General features: G+C 42.7%; 1 protein-coding gene and 3 long non-coding RNA genes across 5 annotated transcripts; 2 read left to right on the forward strand and 2 right to left on the reverse strand.

Moving 5' to 3' along the window:
* The first annotated feature begins 11,408 nt into the window (after positions 1 to 11,408).
* Positions 11,409 to 12,641, forward strand: LOC146679448 (uncharacterized). The gene is made up of 2 exons (XR_014918576.1): positions 11,409 to 11,511; positions 12,531 to 12,641. It is a non-coding gene; the product is annotated as an uncharacterized LOC146679448 (long non-coding RNA).
* Positions 12,642 to 13,183: 542 nt separating this feature from the next.
* Positions 13,184 to 15,779, reverse strand: LOC146679449 (uncharacterized). 2 transcript variants are annotated; one of them, XM_085450308.1, is made up of 4 exons: positions 15,033 to 15,779; positions 14,840 to 14,947; positions 14,589 to 14,762; positions 13,184 to 13,981 (listed from the first exon to the last, which is right to left on the reverse strand). In XM_085450308.1, exons 2-4 carry the CDS (start codon positions 14,888 to 14,890, stop codon positions 13,349 to 13,351), a joined length of 858 nt encoding a protein of 285 aa, XP_085306434.1. In that variant the 5' UTR covers positions 14,891 to 14,947; positions 15,033 to 15,779; the 3' UTR covers positions 13,184 to 13,348. The 2 variants fall into 2 exon arrangements, with proteins under 2 accessions (XP_085306434.1, XP_085306433.1); XM_085450307.1 differs by having other exon boundaries at positions 14,840 to 15,779.
* Positions 13,572 to 16,096, forward strand: LOC146679450 (uncharacterized). Its single transcript, XR_014918599.1, has 2 exons — positions 13,572 to 13,662; positions 15,773 to 16,096. It is a non-coding gene; the product is annotated as an uncharacterized LOC146679450 (long non-coding RNA).
* A 4,701-nt stretch (positions 16,097 to 20,797) lies between these two features.
* Positions 20,798 to 23,632, reverse strand: LOC146679451 (uncharacterized). The gene is made up of 4 exons (XR_014918622.1): positions 23,316 to 23,632; positions 22,772 to 22,850; positions 22,298 to 22,393; positions 20,798 to 21,551 (listed from the first exon to the last, which is right to left on the reverse strand). It is a non-coding gene; the product is annotated as an uncharacterized LOC146679451 (long non-coding RNA).
* Positions 23,633 to 24,054: the final 422 nt, after the last annotated feature.

The following is a 24,054-nucleotide window of genomic DNA, read 5'->3' on the forward strand; positions in this document are numbered from 1 at the left end:
ATATTGTTTTTATTCCATCAGCAGCTCAACATCATGAGCAGCTTTGACATAAAGACATCAAACTCAAGCTGACTTTAAACTACTTTTAATACAGGGGCTCAAAAACAACAACATCTTTATTATATATCAGGACACAAAGTCATTTCATCTCAAAGGGAAACAGCTTTATTTGGAATAACCAGCACTATCAACTGGTTTGGGATCTCCACCAGTTTCATGTCTTTGCAGCTTCTCCAACAAAGTTCCTGTAAAATCAGCATGTTTGTCTTTATTGGTTTGATAGTGATTGATTATTCAGTCCCAATCTGCTGTCATCTAAAGAACAAAATGATGTTTCTATGAGTCACAAAGCTCCAGATGTTGTCGGCTTCACAAAGAAAACAAAGAACTTAAACACAAAGTGTTTGGAGCCAAAATGTTCCCAAGCTGCTCTTTTTGAAATGGCAGAGGTACAGTGGTGTCTAACAGCACACTGTGGAAGGCAAACATGTTATTGTTGGATGAAACTTCATGAATCCTTTGTAGATTTGAGCTGTTGGAGCCTTTCTTTTCTCTTCAGGTGTACAGATGCTGAGGAGGCAGGTGAAGCAGGTGGAGCTGTTGTGATGCTGCAGAGGGTGTGTCTTAGTAACTCTGTGAGGCAGAACTGGATCCAACATTGTGGATGTGTTGATGTTGGAGCCATTAAGAGTCTCTGGCCACACTGTAGGATTTCCCTTTGATCCACTGTGGGGGCATTTTGGAGTCTGTCAGTGAAACTCTTCATGTTTGTGTTTGACTCCAGTTTATAGAAACAGAGAAATGTGTCATGCTTTTGTTCGGCCTCCACAAATACACACATTTGTTCATTGGTTGGACTTTTTGGAAGGAGACACATTGAAAACCATGTTAATAAGATCTTGTTGTTTCCTGTGGATCCGACACAGAGAGTGGACTTCAGACAGAAAGCGTGGAAGAGATTTTAGAGGCCGTGTGTGGCAACAGGAAGTTTCTGTGTGTTTGCTGATCTTACATGTGGAAAACAACACGTGATGTTTGTGAAGTTCTACAATGATCATTGTTCTCACAGCATTTTGAGTGGGAACAGTTCAAACTGGGAGTAGTGGGAGTTATTTACTGATTGAAACAAGCTGAATGTTTCTGTGACGATGAAGATCAGCAGCTCAGCTGATCAATGAACTGACATCTATCAGTCGTTTCATGAGATGAAGTCATCAGCAGACATTTGTTCTGACTGTGTGATGAATGTCAGAACGTCAGGGCTCTGCTTTAGTCACTGCTTGATGATCATTGGCTCATTGTTGAATCCAGGGCCCAGTCTGACCTCTGACCTTTGCTGCAGGTCTTCTGTGTTATCTCCACTTTCATGTCTGATCTTCTACTTGTAGTCCTGTGTCTACATATACAGTGGCTTTCAAAAGTATTCGGCCCCCTTGAACTTTCCCACATTTTGTCACTGTCACGGGGTCCCCCTATCCGGCTCGCCGTCTCTTATATCCCGTAACCCCTCCCCCTTGGCGTCACCACCAATTCTTTATTCTAACTTTAATCCCCGTCTCCCTCCCCCAGAATTTCTTTTTCATTATACACTCCCAAAACATATACATTGATACAGGCTCTCAACTATTTCCCGGAAGTCTACCCGACTTCATATACACATTAACAGCCCACGTAATGAGGCCATTCTCATGACGGTCCAGACACACGTGAACTCATTATTTAAACCCCACACCCCCATACCATCGGCTTGCGTCACCCTGCACGATTGGCGATCCCCCCGCACGTCTCCCCGACCGACGCCCTTAACAAGTAAGTGGGAACCAAAATCTAGCCACCCCCGATGCGGCTCACAACTTGCTCCTCACCCCTTTTATTCCTCTACTCGGTCGTCAGAAAGATACGCCGCCCCGGGTGCCAAATCGAACTAATGGTGGCGATCTAATGGTGGCGATCTAATGGTGGCGGTGACATACTCAGCGGACTCTGCCTTGAGACGGGTCACTCCGTCACATCATCCCCTTCCCCCCGGAGGTTGGCGATGTGCGGCAACCTAGAGAGGTAATCCGCCACCACATTGAGTGTACCTGGTCTGTGCCGGATGGTGAACCTGAAAGGTTGCAGTGAGAGGTACCAGCGTGTAAGTCGGCTATTATGATCCTTCATGATCCCACTTCTGACACCATATGTCACGGGGTCCCCTTCCAGACCTCTCCCGGACAAACACAGGCGTAGTCGGTAAGGTATTAGTGTGGATACTTTATTTGAAACGGCCTCCCCAGTGCATAAAAAGATGGTTGCAAAGACATAAAACTGAGATCCGCGCTACACAGCCTGTATGTTACAACACACTTTTCTCAACCACAAACTTCTCTTTTCCTCCCCATTTCCCTGTTCCCCCTTCAGGCACATTAGCAAACAACACTTCCAACGTCTCATCCTCCCTTTGCAACACAGAAATATTTTCAGGTACATCCCATTTCATGTTCTTATTGCCCGGTCCCTGGGACCATAGCTGCTTCTCAAAGCGGCGTTGGCGACGAGATTTTCTCGGCCCTTTCGTGCCACCCTCGCACAGACTACTGTCCAAGTCTGGCAGGGGTTGGCATCCCGCCTTCGCCTGGGCCCTAGTGACCACTGGGCCTAACACCTTCATTTGAACATTCCCCGTTTCCCTCCCTTTTGTCTCTGTGTCCCGCTCTTCTTTTTCTTGCAACAAATCCATAAGCACAGGCACATCCATCCCCAGAATAACCTCTACCGGCAAATTCTGTACCACCCCAACAGACAATAAATATGGCTGGTCATTAATAGTCACTGTTATTTCCACCTTTGGGTAGGGATGTTTGTCACCATGCACACATAACACTTCTTCTTGTCGACTATAGTCCACACAGTTCACTGGTACCAAGCTTTGCTTAATTAATGACATAAAACTACCAGTGTCCAGCAAAGCAGTAACCTGCTGCCCATTTACCCTTACAGTTTTATAGCGTTGCCCCTCAGCTGGCTGGACCTTTGTTGGTTCCGCCTCCAGCCGAGGTGCATAGCAGGCCCCAGTGACTTTGGCCTTCCGGATGGGGCACACCGAGGCTTTATGGCCTGGCTGCTGGCAGTAATAACAAAGAAAGTCCTTACCCGCTCCTCGTAGAGTGGATACCTTGGGGGCCCCGGATGGCTCGGGGTTACTCTCCCGCTTCGGCAGACCCGCGGATTGCGGGGACGATCGCTGTGGCGTCCCAGCTGAGCGGACCGGGGCCGCTCCTCTCCGCGCATTGAAATACTGCGTCACCAACTTGGCTGCGGCCAGTCCGTCCGCGGGCTCATGCTCCCTCACCCAGGTCCTCACCTCCCCTGGAAGAACTCGAATTAGCTGCTCCAAAATAATCGCTTCCCCCATCTCGTCCTTCGTATGCTGCTCTGGTCGAAGCCAGCGCCGGTACAGTCCTTTCAGCCGGTAGTACGTCTCGGTGGGGCTCTCCCCAGGTGGAATAATGTTAGAGCGAAACCGCTGCCGATACGTCTCCGGGGAAATGTCAAATTTAACTAACAAGGCAGCTTTTAAATCCTCATAACAGTGGGCTCTTTCTTCATCCATTGCGGTATAGGCCTCCAACGCCTTCCCCGCTAGCAACGGAACTAGCCGACAGGCCCATTCATTCTCCGGCCATCTCCAGGTTCTGGCCACTCGCTCAAAGCGCAACAAATAGTTCTCAATATCTTCCCCCATCTGGTACGGTGGAATCTTTGGCCCCTCCGATCGCCTCCACTCTCCGCCCGTCTGGTCGAGGCTGCTTGTCGTTGCCAGGGACTGGCGAGCCGGTTCCTCCAGTAACGACGGCCGGGATTCTCGCTGCCGGGCCGGGGTAGGCAGCACCATCCTGGGGCTACTCGCTGTTACCGTGCTCGGTGTAGCCGTAGCGGCCGTAGTGCTAGCTCCCGCTAACACTTGCCCTGAGCTCTGCTGACTAGCTGAATCCGCCGGCAACAGCGCATTAGGAGAGGGAACGGTCCTCAGCCCCCTGAGTTCTGCCAATAACACCGTCTCTCTCCTTTGCTGTCCCGCCAGGAAGTCCCTCATCATCGCAATCAGTTCTCCATCACGTGCTGCGGTCGAGGTTGTAGGCAACTCCGGACCAATCCTGCCGGAAATCTCCTCCTCCTCCTCTGCTGAAGAAGACGACGCCGGCACTGTGTCCCACGCCAGCTCCTCTGCTGTCTTCTCCCCCGGAAGCTCATGCTGCTGGGACCGCAGCCCTGTGCGCTTCGCTGGGAGGCGCGTTTTCCTCTTCCGACTAGCCATCCCACTTCTGACACCATATGTCACGGGGTCCCCTTCCAGACCTCTCCCGGACAAACACAGGCGTAGTCGGTAAGGTATTAGTGTGGATACTTTATTTGAAACGGCCTCCCCAGTGCATAAAAAGATGGTTGCAAAGACATAAAACTGAGATCCGCGCTACACAGCCTGTATGTTACAACACACTCCCCCTCCTATCCGGCTCGCCGTCTCTTATATCCCGTAACCCCTCCCCCTTGGCGTCACCACCAATTCTTTATTCTAACTTTAATCCCCGTCTCCCTCCCCCAGAATTTCTTTTTCATTATACACTCCCAAAACATATACATTGATACAGGCTCTCAACTATTTCCCGGAAGTCTACCCGACTTCATATACACATTAACAGCCCACGTAATGAGGCCATTCTCATGACGGTCCAGACACACGTGAACTCATTATTTAAACCCCACACCCCCATACCATCGGCTTGCGTCACCCTGCACGATTGGCGATCCCCCCGCACGTCTCCCCGACCAACGCCCTTAACAAGTAAGTGGGAACCAAAATCTAGCCACCCCCGATGCGGCTCACAACTTGCTCCTCACCCCTTTTATTCCTCTACTCGGTCGTCAGAAAGATACGCCGCCCCGGGTGCCAAATCGAACTAATGGTGGCGATCTAATGGTGGCGATCTAATGGTGGCGGTGACATACTCAGCGGACTCTGCCTTGAGACGGGTCACTCCGTCACAGTCACATTACAGCCACAAACATGAATCAATGTTATTGGACTTCCAGGTGAAAGACCAACACAAAGTGGTGCACACGTGAGAAGTGGAACGAAAATCATACATGATTCCAAACATTTTTTACAAATAAATAACTGCAAAGTGGGGTGTGCGTAATTATTCAGCCCCCTGAGTCAACACTTTGTAGAACCAGCTTTTGCTGCAGTTCCAGCTGCCAGTCTTTTAGGGTCTGTCTCTGCCAGCTTTGCACATCTACAGACTGAAATCTTTGCCCATTCTTCTTTGCAAAACAGCTCCAGCTCAGTCAGATTAGATGGACAGCGTTTGTGAACAGCAGAAATTGAAATTGAAATTGCAGTGAAGTCAGCTAGAAACTTACAGTGACGTGGACATCATGCAAAGACTGCCAGACTCTGTAATACTGCAAATGATCAGTGACTCAGGTTAACACTAAACTTTAAACGGCACCTCTGTGTCTCTGTGTGCTGAACATCTAGGATTGAGTCAGGCTGCATCAGCTGAAGCTGTTATTTGTATATATCAGTATTTTTTTATTCAGGTGTGGGGAAAATACGTAAGACTGCAGTGAAGCGATGCACCAGATGAATCCCTGGCCAAAGGTATCGTACTCAAATCAGACTACTGATCCAGCCACATCAGCCTTTTGTGAGGTCTGTTTAAAGTAGACTTAAAGTGAACTGCAGGTTCCTGAGAGGTGGACTGTGAGCACAGAAACACATGTTCATACATACAGCTGCAGCAAACTTACATTAATTTTAAATAGATTTGTTACTCTGATGTCTGTCTCTGTGTTAGTCCTCTGACAGACTGGTGACCTGTCCAGGTGTGCTCTACCTACTACTGGGACAGGTTCCAGCCTCTGTAATAGAAATGTTCTGTTATTCTCATTTAAAGTGTTTAAGTGCTTATGCATATGCTTAGTTGTGACACTGTTACTGTTCAGTGAAAGTTGCTAAAACTAGATGAACTTACTTCAGCAGTTTGAGAAAACAACTCCCTTTACAGGTGCTGATAAGGCCAAGGGCACAAAACAGCACAACCATTGATGCGTTAGGCTTCATAGCGAGACACGTGAAGTGTGGTAGGATCAGTTTGTAACTTCCTCCCTCTTCCTTGGAAGGCGTAAAGGAGGAGGAGCACGACCTCTGTGGCAGCGCTGACATGACTGAACTGTGATGTTTGATGTGTGTTGGCGCAGTAATAAATAGCTTGATCACAGCTCTTTCTGTGTTGCAGACTTTATTTAAAAAATTCCACGAAACCCCCCCACTGTGAACCTGAATTGAATATTCAGAAGACATTTGTTTAAATAGTTCTACAAATCTGAGCTGTTGGTGTGTCCTTGGATTGTGTGGTAATAATATTAGAGCCTGCAATCTTTCTTACTGGATCTCTACTATGAGTCATGTTACCTGAGATTAGTTCTATGTTTACCTGTCAGCCTGGACGAATGTGCTGTGTGAAGAATGTAAATGACATCAGATCTGAACTGCTTACATCTAAGGAGCCTGTTCATATTTAATTGTAATATGAACCAATGATTTTCTGATTGATTGCTGATATATACAGTGGGGCAAAAAAGTATTTAGTCAGCCACCGATTGTCATCATTTTAGGTGGGGGAACTTGCACAGAGGTCAGTAATTTGCACCAGAGGTACACTTCAACTGTGAGAGACAGAATGTGAAAGAAAAATCCATGAATCCACATGGTAGGATTTGTAAAGAATTTATTCGTAAATCAGGGTGGAAAATAAGTATTTGGTCAATAACAAAAATACAACTCAATACTTTGTAACATAACCTTTGTTGGCAATAACAGAGGTCAAACGTTTACTATAGGTCTTTACCAGGTTTGCACACACAGTAGCTGGTATTTTGGCCCATTCCTCCATGCAGATCTTCTCGAGAGCAGTGATGTTTTGGGGCTGTTGCCGAGCAACACGGACTTTCAACTCCCGCCACAGATTTTCTATGGGGTTGAGGTCTGGAGACTGGCTAGGCCACTCCAGGACTTTCAAATGCTTCTTACGGAGCCACTCCTTTGTTGCCCGGGCGGTGTGTTTTGGATCATTGTCATGTTGGAAGACCCAGCCTCGTTTCATCTTCAAAGTTCTCACTGATGGAAGGAGGTTTTGGCTCAAAATCTCACGATACATGGCCCCATTCATTCTGTCCTTAACACGGATCAGTCGTCCTGTCCCCTTGGCAGAAAAACAGCCCCATAGCATGATGTTTCCACCCCCATGCTTCACAGTAGGTATGGTGTTCTTGGGATGCAACTCAGTATTCTTCTTCCTCCAAACACGACGAGTTGAGTTTATACCAAAAAGTTCTACTTTGGTTTCATCTGACCACATGACATTCTCCCAATCCTCTGCTGTATCATCCATGTGCTCTCTGGCAAACTTCAGACGGGCCTGGACATGCACTGGCTTCAGCAGCGGAACACGTCTGGCACTGCGGGATTTGATTCCCTGCCGTTGTAGTGTGTTACTGATGGTGACCTTTGTTACTTTGGTCCCAGCTCTCTGCAGGTCATTCACCAGGTCCCCCCGTGTGGTTCTGGGATCTTTGCTCACCGTTCTCATGATCATTTTGACCCCACGGGATGAGATCTTGCGTGGAGCCCCAGATCGTGGGAGATTATCAGTGGTCTTGTATGTCTTCCATTTTCTGATGATTGCTCCCACAGTTGATTTCTTCACACCAAGCTGCTTGCCTATTGTAGATTCACTCTTCCCAGTCTGGTGCAGGTCTACAATACTTTTCCTGGTGTCCTTCGAGAGCTCTTTGGTCTTGGCCATGGCGGAGTTTGGAGTCTGACTGTTTGAGGCTGTGGACAGGTGTCTTTTATACAGATGATGAGTTCAAACAGGTGCCATTCATACAGGTAACGAGTGGGGGACAGAAAAGCTTCTTACAGAAGACGTTACAGGTCTGTGAGAGCCAGAGATTTTCCATGTTTGAGGTGACCAAATACTTATTTTCCACCCTGATTTACGGATAAATTCTTTACAAATCCTACCATGTGAATTCAAGGATTTTTTTTTTCACATTCTGTCTCTCACAGTTGAAGTGTACCTCTGGTGCAAATTACTGACCTCTGTCATCATTTTAAGTGGGGGAACTTGCACAATCGGTGGCTGACTAAATACTTTTTTGCCCCACTGTGTGTGTATATATATATATATATATATATATATATATATATATATATATATATATTTTTTTTTTTTTTTTTTTTTTTTTTTACATACATAGTTTTTTGTTGCCTTATGGTTCCAAGCGCTGTCACCAATCTTTGCATTTTGTTATTATCTCATGACACTTGTTTAATCAGCTACCATCTCTCCTGTGGACTTTTTAATGTCTACAGTCTCAGACCAACACAGCCCTGCCCTTCCCATATTAGATTCTTGATGAATGTGTGTTGTTGTTATTCAGCCTGGTTCAATGTGCCCCTTTTTAACTTTGAGCACCCGCCCCTTTAAACCTCTCTGCACAGCCCTGCACTGAACTCACTATCTTCTCCCTCTAACAGCCTCCACATGTTCTCACTGTAATTTCCCCTCATGAATGAATTTATGCTGCACTAATGTGAATGTTTGCAGGGAAATCAAACGCATTTCACACGCAGTACTCGAGCTGACTTACCTTTGTTTGAATGACGACTTGTACGCGCTGACTCCACAGATAAGGTACGAAAATATATCAGGCTACGTCTTCAGGGTTTCTACTCCACGGCCGTATTTCATACGGGTCCACATTTCCACTGCACGCTATTTTCTGCAAGTACCGCCGCTTCGCCTCTGGACGCAATCGGTCTCTATACAGTCCGTTCTCTTTTGAGCTGCTTTTAAGCATCTTGTAATCGTCGTTCCAACACAGTGTGTTTGTTTTGATTCGTAGACCTCGAAAATGGTGCCGCGCTCCCACAATGCATTGCGGCGTGACGTCAACTCCAAAGCCCTATAGAACATGTTCTTTTTCATTGTCAAAATTATCAGGAATAAAGAAGAAAGCTGATTCAAAACCTGTGGAACCTGCCAAAAAACAAGTTTTACTGCAAAGGATTTCTAGATGTGAAGGTTTTGTGGCTTTTTTCAGTTTCTAAAACAAACTCATTTGTACAGAAGGATATGAGGATGTATATGTCCGGTGGTGGGTTTTTTTCTTCTTGATTTAATGTATTCATTTATCTCTTCACTTAATCTTTCTTTATGTTTTTTTTTTTTTGATTTGGCATGAGCGATTTCCGGTCCTCAGTCCAAGCCAGTTGGTGGCGGTAATGCACCACATGTTCTATCACAGCTGCGTCCGAGAGGACAGGAAACGTCTGTATGCGTCTGCAAACCAGGTAACTACACTCAGCTGAGCCTCTCTGCTAGTCGTTATTAGTTGGAGGGTTTTGCGTCACTTTCTCTCGGCTTGATAAAGGGCTGTATAGAAATCTCTGGTACGTAACACGTAACGTCATTTTTAGGGAGCGTCGCAGAGAAGTGAGGCTGTTTCTTTGTTTTTGTCGAGTTTTGATTGAAGACATGTTTCCAGTCCGTTTTTTACTCGTTTGTTTTTTCATTAATAACTTTACATTATCACAGAGAACAAGAAGGCGCTTTGTTTGTCACATTCACCTTATGTCTGTGAAGGTTCTCAGTCATCCAGGTCATCGTAGTCAAAGGAGCTTGCAAAGAAAAGCGTCTGGACTTCTTTAAGTTACTTGAAGACGTTTCACCTCTCATCCGAGAAGCTTCTTCAGTTCTAAGGTCAAATGGTGGAGAGTCCCAGATATAAGCCTAGTGGGAGTGACCCCCCACAGAGGGACAAAAGGACCCCCTGATGATCCTCTAATCACCTGAGCCAAGGTGTGAAACTGGGTGTGGGTCCCAATCAGCCAGTTTCGGGTGTGTTCATTGTGAAACCTGGCCCCACCTTATCATGCGAATTCCTGAGGTCAGATGGCCCAGGATGTGAGTGGGCATTAAGGCGTCTGGGAAGGATCTCAAAACTGGATTATAGATGGCAGAGAGTTGGTGTCGTAAACCCCGCCTCTGTTCAAAGATGGTCGCTCACAGTGGACATAGATGCTTCTTTCACTCCTCTTTCAAACCATCTGTCCTCTCTGTCCAAAATGTGAACATTAGCATCCTCAAAGAGTGTCCTTTATCCTTAAGATGCAGATGGACTGCTGAGTCTTGTCCTGTGGAGGTGGCTCTTCTATGTTGTGCCATGCGCTTGTGAAGTGGCAGCCACTTGGCAGCCACAGTGATAAATGGCTGAGATGGCTGCAGCTGTACGTGTGAGGTACCTACATATTTCAAGATGAATTTGCAGAGATGTCATGTTTGGTGCTTACAGACATCACACTGCATTTTGTGATTTCGTAGCTATTGTGATATTTTGGAGCTTCCCATGATCACCGTGACAGTCATTCATTTTAACATAACCTTTCTATTCCTTTCAGGGATCCTCATTTTTTTGGTGAGGAAGATCAGCAGCTGTGTCGACAGGCAACAGGTAACGGCATGCTTTTCTGTTAGTACTGTAGACCTTGGTCTGGTGCTCTTTTTTAGTTTAACACAGTATTTTCATTTGCCGAAGTGTAAAAAGCTTGTTCCAGGAGAAACAAACTTTAGTGAGTTCTGCAAAATGATTCCCACCATTGCACACTCTGTCAGCCTCCAGTGTGCCCTTTTTTTGTCCTTTAACTGAAGAAAGTCGGTAGTCAGAACATATGAGATAAGTGAGATCCTCATTTTGCCTGCTTATTTCAAGATACAACATTTTCACAAACTGCTGTAGGATAACCTTGCTATTTGTCTTTTCCAACACTTCTACATTCATCCATATTTCCTTGTCTGCTTCTTTCCAGGTGAAAAGTACCTGAAATGGGTGAAAGATTTTGTTTCCAAGAACAAAAGCATCTGCGTTCACCTGAAGAAGCCAAGTGGTGCTGACCTGTGGATAGAAGAGCTTGAGAACACCAAATACAACGGGGATGATGATGAAGTTAACGCCTGGGGAAAATTCTACCTTCCCGAGATTGTAAAAATGCAGGTTATTGGTGTGGTAAAGGGCACCTCATGTCCATGTGACGAGCTTGTGCTGATGACGCGTGAGGACAAAAAGCTGTACGGCTATGACGGAGAGGAGCTGCATCTGGTGGCTTCCAGTTTCCTGGAACTATGTGACAAAACGATAGCGTATCCAGCATCCAAGCGCTACTACAATGGAGAGGCCTTCAAAGATATGGTGAGAAGTTAGACTGCTAAGAATAAGACTGGGGATGCCTAGTGTTAGAGATCAATCACCTGAGCTTTTCTTTGTATTGTTGTGTGTTCTGTTTACACTGAGGAGGACTGGAAAAAAGTTAAGATGAGTGATGTGGGGAGGAAACTGCAGGAAGAACATAAAAAGCTGGTAAATGAAACCCAGTCAGCGTTCGTAAGCCTAATATCATAGGTGGGTATTGGAGCTGAGTATCATCACTGATTTCTAGAACCTGTTCAATTCCAATTCACAAGGTCCCAATTAGATTCCATTTAATTCTTACTCAGAGAGTCAGAAACATTATAATTCTGATCATTTATCAGTACTGACACTTGTGAAACTTCATCAGAGGTGTGAGCATCACAGCAGATGCTTTTGTGTCAAAGTAACTGAGGATAAAACACAAAACCATGAAGCAGATTTTCCTGGCCTAGCTTTTTACAGTAGATAACCTTAAAAATATTATTCTGCAGTAGAACAAAAGCAGACGAGAACCACGACTCAACAAATGTACATTGGCTGATGCTGCTGAAGTGATTCAGAGGTTTTAATAAGAGGTTTTAATAGAGACACAGCAGAGCATTTTGCAGTTTCACTTAATTTGAAAAAAATAAATAAAATTTGGTATTGAACAGCAGAAATGAGGCTGTCTTGTCGGAAGTCATTAAAAAAAACCGGCGGCCAACTGCACTGTAAGCAACGGTAGACTGCTTCATAACAAGCAAGCGAATAATGCCAAAAACAGAGATTTGAGATGGGAAACGGTGTTCTTAAAGTACACTGAGAGAGGCAGAGAGCTGTGCTGTGTTGTTTTTCTGTGTGTGTTTTAATGGTGGTGGAAGCAAACCAGCAAAAGTAAGAGGGAATTCATGACAATGTTTATGTCAAGCGAAATGTGTCTTCTTTTGCTGCTGGTTTGGTTAGAGAGAGACAAAACGTGCAGCTTCAGGATCTGAGCAGCTTTCAGCACCAACGGCATCACAGCTCAGACTTGGATTCAGGATTAAGCCCTTTATGTTTGACTGTAGTGATTGTAGCTCTGTCCTTGTTATTAATCGCTTTAGTCAAACACAGCTATTGTTTGCTGGGATGTGTATATCCTTGACAGTTTGTATCTCAGAGTTATCAAAGACACTGTGGATAATCATCAAGAGATTGTTGTCCTCTTAATAATGACCTATTTGATTGTTTGTTTTTTCTTCTTCTTACAGATTCTGGTATTTGGCCAAAAGAGAGCTTCACAATTCTTGGCTTCACCTGTGGTAGAAAAATGACTAAAGTTATGCAACACTCTCTAAAATTAAAGCTATGCAACGCTTTAACATGAATGGCGAAGGAGTGCATCTCTTTCACTGTCTCTTCCTGTCCTCTTCTCAGTCTTTGTTGTGGCACCTCTGCTATGTGTTATAGAAAGCACTTGGAATCATGTTCAATACAAAAACACCAAACTCGTGGGATTGCCCTAGCAAGCAGTTGGTAAAAACTAATTAAAACTGATATATATCAGCTTCACTTTCTAGCTGCAAAAGCACGTTTCTGCAAAAGCATGCAGTTTCCTGTCAGCACTTTTTGGCACAGAGTGTACTCAGAGTTAGGCCTTTCTTATATAAAGCAATATAATCAGCATATAAACATTTAAGATGATAAATTTAAAGCTCAACAGTAACTGCTATAAATATTATAACTACACATGTAGTGCTTTTGCTTCAGTAAATTATAGTTGGGATCATAAGAAAACATGTGTTTTTATTTTCTGTGTACCCTGGGTACAGACCAGTATAAATATGGGATTCTTCCCAATAAATGCTGTCTGATAATGCTTCACATTGCATTAAACACTAGATATGTAAGCAAACAAACAAAAACCCATAGAAGCCAGTTTTAATTATTAAATGTGACAATTACATGGAGATGGAAAGTAAACATGCTTATACACGTCTCTGTGATTACAGAAAATCCACACAGATGCTGTCAGAGCAGAGAATCTTTGATTTATCAGAATGATGAATGCAAATGATTTCATGAAATCTCACTCTTGTTCTGGGTTGTAAAATTCACCTGTCCAGTTAAACCGAATCCTTTGCAACACGGTTCTAAGAACCCTACCAACCTCATCCTCAGCTCTCTGCCTGTTGTCCTTTTCAGCTGAGTATTCATCCACATGTGTTTCAACTTCTCTCTCATTTTCAAGCAAATTGCTCAGGCTCTCAGCTTCAGCACAGTTACCATATGGCCACTCTCTGAGGTCTTCTGTGTTCAAGCCAAACAAATTCTTACATGATCTGCAAGGCTTCATTCTGGCACCATCACGGAGACAAAAAGCCTCACACCTGATATTTCCAGGTACTTCAATTGTTCCATCAAAGTAATCTTTCTGGACTGTGTTTGGATAATAGGTCATCACCGCACCAGATACATATTTATGCCATTTGCTAAGACAGGAGGCAGCAATCATAATTTTGCCAGCGTTAGGACCTTTGGTGGACATGGAGACTCCGCAGTACCTTTCTGATTTGTTGGTTTGGGATTTTTGAGAAATGCAGATGGTGGACGAGACGAAAGCTGTTTTTTTATTATTCTCTTCTAAGTCCAAGTCTGTGAGGAGATCTTGCAGACTCTGCTTTATTTGCTCTTCATTCTCTGAGTTATTTTGCAGGACGATCTGAAAACAGTTACAGATCTGGTCAAAGTGTTGCACCTGATTATATAGTTGTTTTTCATAGAAAGTTGATCAACATGTTTGTTTCGCTGCTTGACTTGTTTAACTATGCAGGACCATTGGATGCTTTTGGTTTAGACATTTTAAGATAGGGGGTGAAACAAGTCACAAAAATATATTTAATTTTAAATCAATAAGCAAAAATCCATCTTTGTTCTCACTAATTTATAATTAAATTTGCTAATTGACCTTTTTTTTTCTATTTTGCTATGCCGGGCTGTCAAAACACGCTGAATTTAGAGTCTTTGAGCTGACTTAACAGATCCAGCAGCTACACAGTGACAGCATCATATACGCCTTGAAGACTGTAAGCATCTCCAATAATGAGTCTGTTAGACATTATTTAGAACTAACAAATTCTGAAGCAAGTCTCCAGCTCTCCTGCAGTCTCTGTGTTTGGTGGAGAAGTATAGCTAGAAGCATATGTTGAAGTATAAGGTACAGTATGGATTTTCTTTGGATTTCTCAGTAAAAAAGCACTTTGCATTATACTTTCCTAAAAACTGGAAGTTTGTCAGATTGACTGACAATGTGAGAAGAGTTATCTTACCATGTCGAGCACACAGGAGAAGGGACTTCGCCTGGGAAGCTGAGTCGAATACAACTTTAAAGGCCTGGGATATCTTCTCATTAAAGAACCCAAAACAAAAGGATTAGGGAAGATTTCTTCTGGAGAAAAGGGGATGTTGTTGATTTTGCCCAGAAACAACATGCTGTGAAGGATCTGTTGAGTGAAAACATATTTGCTTATTGTTAGTAGTGATAAACAGGACTGTCTTAAAAGTGTCAAAGGTAACACACCTCATCCACCAAGTGTTGACTTCCCGGAGTCATGTAAGAGCCCCGAACCATCCTCTTGGTAATCTTGTAGGCATTAGTTTTGAACCTCCTTTGAGAAATTGTTGTCTTCTAAAATGATAATGATCGAGCAGTTAGGGATTTAAAGACACAGGAGATCTGATAACTTTGGCTACAGCAGAGTCTGCAGACATACCTATTTTGCTCTTGGTCGGCCTATTTTAAACATGAGAGAAAACATAGTTAGTGAAATGTTGATAACATACAATGACTATCATTGGTGGCTGAAAAGATGCCAGGTAACAAGTGAAAAGCTGCTACTTACCATCGCCACAGTCTAAGAATGAAACAGGAAACACTGAGCGAGTTGCCTCCATCTTAAAGCTGTTGATCATGTGATTTAAAGGAAAGCCACACCCAGCTCTTTCCTGGAATTTTACTCGACTGTAGAAAACTGCTCCATTTGCCCCGCCCACCCATGATCTTTAATATCTACCAAAAACAACCTTTTGGTTGTCAGTAACCAGCCGATCGTTTTCGCGATTAAAAAATGACTTTGTGCGGCGGCGTTCCCACCGCGAGCAGAACTCCGGCTCAAAAACCGCTGTTTTTGAACACTTTTATTTACTTAAGCATTTTAATGGGCTTACTTTGAAACAAAGTGCGATTGAATGATTATTGTTATGTGTTGCCTTGAATTCGGCTATGCTGTCTGTTAGACAGCTGTTTTCCTTTATTGTTGTTTTTGTATTGTTTGTAGCGAACGCTACTGGACTGTATAGATTAAGCTACGTAGCCAAGATAATTAATAATTTAACTGTTGTACATTGGTTGATGATGATTTGCATTGTTACATAGGCTTGCAGAAAAATATATTTGTTTACCGGTAAACTGAATCGAACTTGATGTGCTAATGGACGTTTTTCTGACCTACAGGTCAGGTTTTGTTCCCTCCCTTTGAATTAATCTTCTTCATATTGAAGTGGCGAGCCGGTAGGACCATTCTTTGTTTCCCCTCTTTCCCCCACTTAGCCGTCTTTGGATTACGGACATATTTCCCCATTTGTATGAAGCTGGACTCTAAGGAGGAATACCTTAAAAGTGAACTTTAAAAAGAAGAGGACCAAAAAGGACTTTTGCACAGAAAGATCACAGCATTGATTTATTATTTAATTGTGGGCATTTATGTTGTGTGTTGTGTTAATTATTTTGTTCCATTTCCCCTTTCCTCCATTTATTCAATATATTTTTGGTACAAGATATTGCAGTCTTTGGTCTCATCATTCACACCATCTCGGCTCCATAAAGAACTATTTCTTCTGCGCGTCAGTCAGTAAACTCATCCATTGAAATAAACTAGTCCTTAAATAACTTTGAGTTACACAGTGGCAAATGTAATAGAGAAAGACACAGGGCCACCTGAAATCTGTCGTCCTATCTGATTCAAAACCAACATGTAGGAGAATCTGGAATCTTTGATTTTGAGTTAAAAATAAAATATGGGTAAAATGCAGAAATGTTTTTACTAACATGTACTAACAGAGACTTGGAGGAGAGAGACCTAATGTTTAATAATCCACATTTCACTGTTTTACTCTTTGGTTCAGATGTGGATACTGTATTGTTCTTTCTTTGTGATTGTTTATGTTTAAGTTGTTTGTTGCTGGTTTTTAGTTTGTTTTTTGTCTGTTTGGAAGCTGACACAGTCTCTATGGAGATGGGTTTTTGGGGGGGGTAGCAGGAGGAGAGAAGCTGCAGAGAGGCGTGTAAGACTGCAACTCTGCTTCCTGGTCCCAACTCTGGATAGTCATATTTTGGGGGGTTTAATAAACTACTACTGCATGATGTAAAGCTGAAGTATTACACAGCTTTATGAACCTCCTGTTATCCTGGTAGACGAGTACAGCAATAAATCTTTTACTTGAACATCTTCTGGCTCCAATAAGCTTTGAAATGTGACCATGAAGTTAGAGACACACTGACTGAAACCCACAGCTGTGACTGTGGATCACATCCACACACAGTGTAGCTGCTGTCTCTGTGTGAGGTCTGTGTATATATGTACATATTTATGCTTATATTCATGTTCTCTTATTCCCCTTTATTTGATATCCTAATTCTGTGCTGTGTAAAAGTTTGTCGGTGTTCTGCTGCTACAAACTGGATTTCCTGGAGGATAAACATGAGGGATTCATAAAGTTCTATCTCTCTGTTAAAATCCCCCAAAATAAATGAAATGTGAATTTCAGGCAGACGTGTTTTTAAAAGAGTCTCTTTAATGGAAAAATGTGTTTTTAAAACCAGCCAATAGGAGCGTCTGTGGATATCAGCTGAGGCTGAACGCAGGAACACCATCATATATAAATACACAGAATTAAATCACTAGATAAAAGACGTCATTAAATAAGGATCAAATCAACATGTCAGAGGTCAAAGGTCAGTCAGAAGAGGTGTGGTTAAACACTGGCAGTGCAGCGACCTAATGCAGTTTGGTTACCGCCACGGGAAAAGCCCCGCCCCCTCTGAGCCTCCGCTGTGTCCTCAGCACATCCAGGAGCAGCAGGTCAGAGGGGGCGGGGCCATGTCAGGACTTATTTTAAGTAAAATTTAAAGTGGAGCGACGGCAGGAGTCACACAGCAGTAACCAGCTCTGTCTGCCAGGGTCAAAGGTCAAACAAGTCCTGCAGCTGACCCACACACAGACTTACACTGATCCACAGAGAGTGATGAATCCACACATCACTTGGCTGGAGGAAGCTGGGTTTTGTTAGATTATAATATTATTTTATGCCATGTTATACCCCTAATTAAAGATTGTGAATTATTATGTAGTTTTAGTTTGCATTATTCTCCTGAATTAGAAGAAGCTGATAACTATTGCATTAGTTAAACTGATTTGCATTACATTAAACTGCTGACTTGTTGTGAATGAATGATATTGTTTTATGATGCATTATACTGCTGAGTTATAAGAAATACTGTTTGCAGAAAGTCATCGCCTTATTTGTCTGATTAGAAGAGAACATGCTGGAGTTTTCTGCCCCATCTCAGCAGGAGCAGATAAACAGGGAGCCAAGGTCGTAGCTTAGGCGCTGTGTGAGAGAAAGCATGTGGATGTTTAGGCTTTTATGATAAGGTGGAGGCACCAGAGGCTATAAGAGTTTGAGCAATACTCCACCATTTTGAGATCTGAGGCTGTCTGCATCAGTGTCCATCTCCCACGTGTGTGATCATTAAAATCATCGTTTGACTCAACCCGACCGGACCAGTGTTGTTATTGTGGTTTTTCTCTTGTCTCCATCCCCAATATTTTGAACTCGTAACATTTTCCACACCGTCCAATCAGAAACCAGTGTTGACGCTGAGACCCGTCTCTGTAACAGGAAGTCCATGAACAGGCAGACCCTCTGCAGCAGGCTGACCTGTGACCTCTGAGACAGAGGGAGGAGTTTGTGTCAGCAGGGGGCGCTGCAGCATCGTCTGAGAGCTTTAAGAACAACAGCAATAAACAGGAAGTGAAAGTCACACTTCTGTTGGTGTGCGTTATCAGCAGACCCCACCCTCTGCAGGAAGCTGAGATAAGAAGCAGCCAATCACAGAGCAGAGAGCGTGTGACTTCCTGTTCCTGCTGTTACTGTGACAACAGCTCCTGGGACAGAGAGCAGCTTTCTAAAGAGGAAAGATGTTGCTGTCACCCCCGGATGTCATGTGACCCACCTGATGTACCGATTTAAGACTGTAAGAACAATAATAACAACATGTTTTAGTCAGGTGATCCATGCAGAGCAGATCCATGTGACCAAACACAGCTGGATCACATGTTTCCTCTCCTGGAAACAGAAAGCCTTCATGTATAAAGGCTCATGTACCCACTGAGCCCTGCTCTCAGATCTGTGAGGCTTTAACAAACAACAGTTTAAAGTCATGTTTAGCATCTTCTGTCAGTGTGGAAGGTCACACACTTTCCTGAGTGTTGAACCCTGAACTACTAGCTGTTCATGTCAGCCTGGACATAAATACAGACCTGCCTGCTGTCATAGACCCCAGCACTCACATGTTACTTATAAGTGACTCATATGTATGCATGTATATATTGTGTATATTGTGCTATTTCTTACTTAGTGTGCTGTGTCTTTGTTCCTGTTTGTGCTGCAGCACTGTAACCTAAATAATTTCCCCTGGGGATCAAAAAAGTATTCTGATTGTGATTAAATGAAACCAGTCAGAGCAGAGGACGGTGATGTAAGGAATGGGATTTTAATCAGCCAGTCTCCTTTAACTCTCAGCATCACAAAGTAATGTGGTAACATCTGGACTGATGTGTTTACTGTCAGCTAGTTTAAATGCTGTAGGCTGCAGCCGTTGCTCTAACACTATAACTGTAACAGGGCTCAGTGCTGCTTCTAACAGTCTGAGCTGCTTCAGGCTTTATTTGTGAGGAGCACAGCAGCTTACAAACACGTGGCTGGGCCTGGACCCAAAGGAGTGTTTGTTAAAGCCTGCAGTGAATCCAGCAGCAGAATGATGGAAATGCAACACAGCAATGATGAAGAGGAGCAGCATTAAAGCCAAAGTCCAGTTCATACAGTTAGGTCCATAAATCAAATAAGGGAAAATAAAATGTTGTTGGATGCACCTGTCTGCTCCCTTAATGCTCTCTGGTCGCTATGGTAACGCATAAACATTTCTTTCAAAATAAGACACACGACTACAACACGGGAAAAGACCCAGGGAAACGAAGTTAAGGATAAAAACCCTGAAAACCATTGTTGGATTTATATTTTATCATTGTCATTGTTATTGGGGAATATCTAACCATATATGCTCAGAGGTGTAGAACCAATTGTGTAATGATAGTAGTCTTTAAAGACTTTGTGTGACTCCAGAGTGTTCTGGCATTCACACCCACGTCCTGGGATCATGGGAGAGGTGCTACCTTCTTATTGTTCTGTGGTAGGATGTCTGTTTTAGTCTAAGTGCCTTTTGTTTAGATGAACTGCTGGACTTCCAGACCAGCAGGTTTAGGGAAGTCGTTTATGGGTCACACTCTGACTCCACACACACACACACACACACACACACACACACACACACCAGAGTTGTGGACTCGAGTCACATGACTTGGACTCGAGTCAGACTCGAGTCATTAATTTTATGACTTTAGACTTGACTTGAAAAAATGTTCTAAGACTTGTGACTTGACTTGGACTTTTATACCAATGACTTGGGACTTGAACCGGTTTACTTGAAAAGACTTGATATTTCACCTAGAGCTGGGCGATAGAACGATAACGATATGTATCGCGATATAACTTTTACTCGATAGAGAAATTAAGCTATCGCGATAGACCTCGCCGCTCTTGTCCTCAAAGAAAAAAAAAAAAAAGGTCAGCCAATCCAAATTAAGTAGCGCAGAGCCGAACCAATCACAGCCGCAGCGTCACGTCGTGTGGCTTGTTACGTACAGCACAAGTGCCAAGCCGCACGTGTGTTTGTTTGGGAAGCAGCCAGCGGGTAATGGAGGAAATGAGTGTGCCGACTAGAAAAATCAACCGAGCGTGACCGAAGAGAAAACAGATGATGGTTCCAATGCCGGAGAAATTGTCGAACGGAAGAGCCATAGAAGTTCCGTAGTGCACTGTAAACCCGAATAAGTTGACTGAACTTAAAACTTTTGTGGAAACTGATTACCTCAAAAGATTTAAGTACAAAAACTCATATCTTCTAAGTATGGGGTACTCAAAATTTGTATTTATTGTTAACCTAAAAATTTTAAATTATATTTTATATTTTATTAATTGAGCTTTACTCAAAGACTGTATACTTTAATTTCAATATTTTTGTGTTTCTTGTAGTTTATTATTTTGATGCAACACAATGCAATTATATTACAACCTAAACTCAAATTATCTGATTATTAATTAAAAGATATGTTGTGAGTGTAGACTACTAAAAAAAAAAAGTACAGAAATTCAGTTACTTTACATTTTGTTTATTTAACATTTTTTCATGAAAATTTAAAAACATCACAAATGTTTTTATAAAACAACTAACATGGACATCGGCACCATAAAGTGAGCATTATAAATTCTGTGTAGAACATTTATCTTTTTATAAACTCACAAAGGACGACATCAGTCCTAATTGCATCTTTCTCAAAATACACAAAAATGCAAAACAAAAAGTCAAATCACTTTTTTTTAAATAGAAATGAAAAACAATTTTTTAAAATGGGTACAAAGATGATCAGCTTCCAAATAACCAGATAAGGCAGTCAAGTATAGGAAAATTAGGTAAACTGATGGAGTTAAATCCACCCAAAGCCTGTAGTAAACTTAAAGTGCTTAAAGTGCTTCAAACAAAGTGCTCAGTAACAGAGTGCGTGTCCTAACAAACATTGCCTTATATTCCTTAAGAGCATGTAGGCAGGGGTTTCAGGGGTTTGCCGTCATCAAGCCCCATGAAGATATTTTGGACTAAGGCAAATGTGTGAACCAGCTTCCTGGGGTAGTCTAAATGCAGAGCATAGATCAAGCCAAACAATAAAGCAAATGCATTTGCAAATCTGGGAATATCACGCATCACCTAGTCACCTTTCACCAAAACAGCCATGCTTGAGGAAGTAAAATGGACTGGACTGGGAAGCGCCGTCGGTAACCACTGTGAGAAGGGCAACTGGAGTGTCAATGAGGGTCGACTCATCCAATGCGTCCGCCTGGAATAGACACAGTATCAATGGTAAATGGCCTGTATTTGTATAGCGCTTTACACATTCAGTCATCCAGACATTCACACACTGGTGATGGCAGCTACATTGTAGCCACAGCCACCCTGGGGCGCACTGACAGAGGCGAGGCTGCCGGACACTGGCACCAGCGGGCCCTCCACCAGTAGGCAACGGGTGAAGTGTCTTGCCCAAGGACACAACGACCGAGACTGTCGGAGCCAGGGCTCGAACCGGCAACCTTCTGATTACAAGGCGAACTCCCAACTCTTGAGCCACGATCGCCCCAATTAAATAAGTAAGGTTGGTTTGAGAGAATGTGACAAGCATGACCTGTATTCTAGCAAAACATTCAGCAGTGTAGTGGGTTACTTTGTAACGAGTTAGGGTACTCTACTTTTTTTGAAAAATGTACATTAACGTGTTAGCTTCTTGCATTACATAATTTGTATTTTTATTATTTTTCTAAAAAAAAAAAGTAATTTTTTATTTCATGACTTTATCTCAAAAAGAAACTAAATCTTGACTTCAGCCTGGTTTTTGGGCCACCTGCAGCATAGCCATAGTGCTGTGATACGCCTGTGCCCTGCTCCTGACCTGTGTGTGTGTGGGTTTTCTACAGAGAGGGTATTTTGTTTGTACAATTTGGTAGCTGCTAGGGTATTAAATTGTATTTAAAAAAATCCATAGCATTTTATCTTACTGGCAGAATTTAAGTAATGCAAAAATACACTTACATTACATGTCTAAAAGAATTCTGGGTCCTCCTCCCGCAGGTATACAGGAAGGGCACGAAGTACTGCAGTGCGTTTCACGTTGATATCAGGCGCCTCCTAAAAAGGGAAAAGAAAAGTTCATTTAACGCAAAGTTTTCAGGTGTCATTCTTTGGGGAGAATACATGTTTATGAAACTGCATGACATCAGACTCTACTAAATTTTGGAGACTTTTCTTTTAAGATACAACCTTTCTGTCTCTTGTGATAGAGAGTATGTTTCTTAATCATTTGACAAAAACCCTACACAGTATTTTAAAATAGTGTTCTCCAGATCAGAGCTGTGATCTATATAGAACATGGGGTTCAAAGCAAGGAAAAATTGTGTGTTTATCAGTGAAACTTTTAATTTGTGTTAATTTTATCATTATCAATATATGAAATCTTCACCTTAAGGGACTTAATGAATGGTTTCTTCAATAGATCTTTCAACTCACCTGTGTTTACTGTCTCCACCTGAAATTAATTGCAGTCTGAATTTTTTTTTCTTCTGTCTTTTTGTCTTTGGCCTTCAGCCTTGGAAGAAAAAATAAAAATATTGAAAACCTTATCAGCACACTAAATATACAACACCTTGCTATATTTCAATTGTTTTAGATAGAAGTTGCCACTGCTAGCTAAGTCACTTTTGAATGATGCTAATGAGAAGAAAAAAAAAAAAAACCCTGCCGAACAATGAGGCTGCTGTTGTAAAAACGCCAACTTTCTTGCGTTGGCAAGGGGTCGTTAAAATATCACTAAGACCCTTTCTTTATGTGTGATTCTTCGTAAAACTGTGTTTTAATCGGTTAAAACTGTAAAACTGACGACATAATCTATGTTTGAAAAAGAGCGCGAACAACCGCGAACAACTATTCACCACCTGGGTCTGTGCTTTTTAACACAACAGCGCATTCGAAAACAAGTTATTGGCTGCAACATATTAATATACTTGCTTTTTTACGGAAAAAATAAACATAACGAAGGTTCAGTTTTACTTACAAGTTTCTCCAAATGTGTTCTCCAGTCGCTCGAGAAGGGCAGCCATATTGAACAGAATTTTCTGTCAACGTCGTTCAGGTTAGAGAGAAGACGTCATGACGTCATGACGTCCACATGCGGAGCTCGGAAAAAAACATTTACTCAAAAATCATAATTAAGAAAGCAGTATTTACTCTTAACTTCTAAGCCATGTACAATTATAACTGTTTGAATCGTTAACCGAACAGAAAAGTTTTAAGTTGTTTCAACTTTGTGAGGAATTTTAATTGTTATATCCACAAACTTTATAAGTCAGGTAGACTGTTGGGGTTTACAGTGTGTGAAGGTATTTCGGCTATTTCAAGTCTGACAAAAACAGAGTAGCGTGCACTGTAAATGTGCCGAAAGCAAGTCTGGAAATACAATAAACTGGTGCATGCGTCACACTGTGCGCCACGTTATTGTTTCGGTGAAATGAATTTCTACAATACTGTTAATTCTACTCTCTGCAGTGTTTAAATGCTTACATATACACACAGTTACTGTCCGTCCACACATACAACTCGGTTCTGCTTCTATGCCCCAGCTTTGTTTACTTTTTCCCACCGAGGCTTCTAGACTTCTGATTGGCCAACATTTCTGCACGGTTAGGAATCTAGCGCCACCTGCTGCTTTGGCATGTTCATAGCAGCGTTTTCCTTCATTTCTGCCTTTATGTGTGGACGGGATTATTTTTTAAAACGAAAACGGAAAATCTCCG

Source organism: Copadichromis virginalis, unplaced genomic scaffold (assembly GCF_057382275.1).
Source record: "Copadichromis virginalis isolate Kocher_CV1m ecotype Utaka unplaced genomic scaffold, C_Virginalis_male_GT1.1 unmapped_scaffold_1, whole genome shotgun sequence".
NCBI lineage: Eukaryota > Metazoa > Chordata > Actinopteri > Cichliformes > Cichlidae > Copadichromis > Copadichromis virginalis.